This window comes from Mandrillus leucophaeus, unplaced genomic scaffold (assembly GCF_000951045.1).
Source record: "Mandrillus leucophaeus isolate KB7577 unplaced genomic scaffold, Mleu.le_1.0 Scaffold1, whole genome shotgun sequence".
Lineage (NCBI taxonomy): Eukaryota > Metazoa > Chordata > Mammalia > Primates > Cercopithecidae > Mandrillus > Mandrillus leucophaeus.
The window spans coordinates 8,735,880-8,739,562 of NW_012098097.1; the positions used below are offsets into that span (position 1 = coordinate 8,735,880).

At 61.7% G+C, this 3,683-nt stretch overlaps 1 protein-coding gene across 1 annotated transcript in view; it reads left to right on the top strand.

The window, feature by feature from the left end:
* The window catches only part of LOC105539987 (unconventional myosin-XVB-like), an 11,823-nt gene that overhangs the window by 3,289 nt on the left and 4,851 nt on the right, over positions 1 to 3,683 (top strand). The window contains exons 9-18 of the mRNA XM_011980503.1: positions 483 to 558; positions 698 to 816; positions 1,025 to 1,143; positions 1,223 to 1,364; positions 1,590 to 1,701; positions 1,811 to 1,980; positions 2,383 to 2,534; positions 2,697 to 2,760; positions 2,852 to 2,921; positions 3,355 to 3,431. Of these exons, the coding sequence (XP_011835893.1) occupies positions 483 to 558; positions 698 to 816; positions 1,025 to 1,143; positions 1,223 to 1,364; positions 1,590 to 1,701; positions 1,811 to 1,980; positions 2,383 to 2,534; positions 2,697 to 2,760; positions 2,852 to 2,921; positions 3,355 to 3,431 (1,101 nt within the window). The remainder of the gene's footprint in view (positions 1 to 482; positions 559 to 697; positions 817 to 1,024; positions 1,144 to 1,222; positions 1,365 to 1,589; positions 1,702 to 1,810; positions 1,981 to 2,382; positions 2,535 to 2,696; positions 2,761 to 2,851; positions 2,922 to 3,354; positions 3,432 to 3,683) is intronic.

Genomic DNA, 3,683 nt, shown 5'->3' on the forward strand with positions numbered 1-3,683 from the left:
GCGCCCGGCTATTCACCTAGTTTTATAGATAAAGATTAAAAATAAAGTGTGTACAGTGCACAACACAGGCTCTAGCATGCAATAGGTACTTAATAAATAGTTGTGACTTTGCCACCTCTGAACGCTCCCAGGAGTGAGCCTCTGTTCCCCCAGATACTGCAGTAGCAGTCAGCCGCCCCCTGCCCCGAACAATCATATATCTGGGCTGACCCAGGGGCAGTTACCATGGGGTCTCTGGGCAGTGGGTGAAAAGGGAGGGCTGGCAGTTGCAGGGGAGGGGACATGTGAGACGTGTGAATGGAGGTGGCCCAAGCCCTCTGTCCCTCCCTGCCCCACCTAGGCCTTCTGCTTAGCATACAGGCCACGGGGGCCAGGGCGCCCTCCATCAACCTCCCCAGCTTTTCCTTCATGCATGTTGATGGCTGCTCTGGGGGTGGGCTCTGTCTCAGGACCCAGTGGTGACTACCTAGCTCTGCCCCCAGATCCTGCGGGACACCTTCTCTGAGTCCTGTATCCGGATTTCCCAGGATGAGCGACAGAAAATGAAAGACCTGCTGGGTATGGGTCCAGGGACCGTGGAGTTGGGAGCTTGAGTGCTGGGGGCTGTGCCTGCCCTGAAGGAGGGAGCAGCATGGGAGCAAACTCTAGAGCTCCCTCTGTGTGAGCAGAGGACAGCCTGGGTCCTTCCTGCCCACAGGAGACTTGGAGGTGGACCTGGATTCTCTCACCACCACTGAAGACGGCGTCAAGAAGCGCATCGTGGTGGCTGCTCGGGACAACTGGGCCAATTACTTCTCCCGCTTCTTTCCTGTCTCGGTCAGTGGCGCTGGGGTAGGGAGTTGGGATGCCAGGCCCCCAGCCTGGATCCTGGGGTGCATGGGCACGGACCCTCCACAAGCAGGAGAGCTGGGGGGCAGGCGCCAGGGGAAGGACAAAGCCCAGCCACCGGCCCTGGGCAGCTCCAGGGCATCTTGGGCAGTAGCAGGACCCAAGAGCCTGCCTGAGACCCACCACCTTCCTGTAGGGTGAGAGTGGCAGCGACGTGCAGCTGCTAGCCGTGTCCCACCGCGGGCTGCGACTGCTCAAGGTGACCCAAGCCTCCAGCCTCCGCCCACACCAGCTGAAGATTCTCTGCTCATACAGGTGTGCTGGCCCACGACCCTGGGCTAGAGGTGGGGGCAGGTGGCAAGGTGACCCCAGCTCATGCCCGGCCCCTGCGCAGCTTCGCAGAGGTGCTGGGTGTGGAGTGCCGGGGCAGCTCCACCCTGCAGCTGTCGTTGAAGAGCGAGCAGCTGGTGTTGCACACAGCCCGGGCAAGGGCCATCGAGGCGCTGGTTAAGCTGTTCCTCAGTGAGCTTAAGAAGGCAAGTGTGGGGTGCGGGTTGGGAGGCCGGGCGGACAGCCCTCACCGATGCTGCATCTCCCCGTCCGTCTTCCCTGTGGGGGCAGGGGCTGGGAGTTTGGGCTAAATCCCTGGAAGTCTGGGGTGCTAGGTGGAGGGGGAGGCCAGCAGGGGGAGCAGGTGGGAAGGCAGGACAGGGAGGCGCAGGCAGGCTCCCTGCTCCAGGCCCTCACCCGCTTGCCCGCAGGACTCTGGCTATGTCATCGCCCTGCGCAGCTACATCACTGACAACTGCAGCCTCCTCAGCTTCCACCGTGGGGACCTCATCAAGCTGCTGCCGGTGGCCACCCTGGAGCCAGGTATCGCCACAGGCCGGCAGGGGCTCACACAGGGAGGGCATCCACTTGGCAGAGGCTGCCTAGGGGCGGAAGGTCCGGCGGGTGAGCCACATCCCTGGGTGCCTTCCAGGCTGGCAGTTTGGCTCTGCCGGGGGCCGTTCCGGACTCTTTCCTGCGGACATAGTGCAGCCGGCTGCCGCTCCCGACTTTTCCTTCTCCAAGGAGCAGAGGAGTGGCTGGCACAAGGGTCAGCTGTCCAACGGGGAACTAGGGCTGGCTCGGTGGGACAGGGCCTCAGAGGTGAGGAAGATGGCAGAAGGAGAACCACAGGCAAGGCCTGCCTGAGACTGAGGAAGGAAAGGGGTTTGACCGCTCCCGAGGCTGCCATGCAGTGGGACCACCCTGCTGTCCGTCTCCTGTGGCTGCCCCTCTGCCCCCTCCTGATGGCTCGCCTTGTCTCTCCAGCAAGACTGTGCACTCCTTGCAGGCAGGGCAGGGCAGGGCGGGGCTGGGCGCTGCTCTTGGGTCCCTGTGGCACTTAGTTCAATGCTGCCCTAGCAGATGCTTAATAAACAGCTCTTCACTTTCCTGGCTTCCGGTCTTGCTCCTTTGGTGTCTGGCTGGGGAGGCATGGGGCTGGGGCAGGACCCCTGGGACAGGGCACTGGACACTCAGGTGGCACCAGGTTTCTTGTGCTCCCAGCGCCCTGCCCACCCTTGGAGCCAGGCACACAGTGACGACTCGGAGGCCACCAGCCTGCCCTCCTCTGTGTCCTATGCCTCTCTGTCCACCGACTCCCACAACTACACCATGCAGGAATTCGCCCTGCGTTACTTCCGGAAGTCCCAGGCCTTGTGAGTGCACTGGGCCGACCCCTGTGCCTGTCTATCCTCAGTCTTCCCAAGAGAACGTGCCCTGCTCTGAACCACTAGGCTGTGCTCTTAGCCCAGCCTGGCTGGCTGGGATGAGGGCAGGAGGGCCAAACAAGCTGGGCTGTCTCCCCCTGCCCCCCACAGGCCGGGCCAGACAGATGGAGGTGCTACAGGGAAGGACACAGACAGCCTGGTGCAGTACACCAAGGTGAGGGAGAGGCAGGGAGGTATCTGGCCCATGGATCTGCCCTCTGACCCCCGCAGCCCCCAGACCCACAGCCTCCTCTCTTTGGCCACAGGCTCCCATTCAGGAGTCGCTCCTCAGCCTCAGTGATGACGTGAACAAGCTGGCTGTGGCCAGCTTCCTGGGTGAGTGGCCATGGGCATCCTGGGTCCCCATGTCTGCAGTGCCATGGACCTGGGTGTCTGGTCCCTTTATCTCCTTGAGCTCTGCCTGGCTCCATCCCAGTCTGCCAACTCCGGGAAGCTCACTGGTGGCCCCTGGACTCCAGGGCCCTCACCGCCTACTACTCCCACCCAAGGGTTGTGGGTTGTGTGGAGTCTGGGGTTGGAAGACAGTCCATGGGTCCAGAGGATGCTATGTGCTGTGTGGGGCCTTGGGTACCCAGGAGCCTCAGTCTCCCCATGGGTCAAGCTGCAACCAGCTGCCCTGGCTGGCATCCATGCATTTTGAGAGTGAGGCATCAGATGGCAGGTGAAGGCCCTGCACAGCAACAGCATGAGCCGGGGCCAGCCCCAGCACAGCCCCAACTGTGTGCCCTGTTTCTTATCCTGCCTGCAGCCCTGATGCGGTTTATGGGTGACCAGTCCAAGCCCCGGGGCAAGGATGAGATGGATCTGCTCTATGAACTGCTAAAGGTAAGCCTGGGCTGTGTGACGCCCAGCACCTGTGCCTGTCCTCCTGTCTGGGCTTGAAGGAGATCCCCTTCCCTTGGTCACTGTCCTTCAAATCATTCCAAACTATTTACTGAACACCCATTGCATGCAGGGGGTGTGGCTGTGAAGCCAGCAGGCTAAGTCTCTGCAGTGCTTACGATAACTTATGTGTCTGGGAGTGAGAGGTCACTGGAGAGTAAGAATGCAGGGAAGGCCGGGCACGGTGGCTCAAGC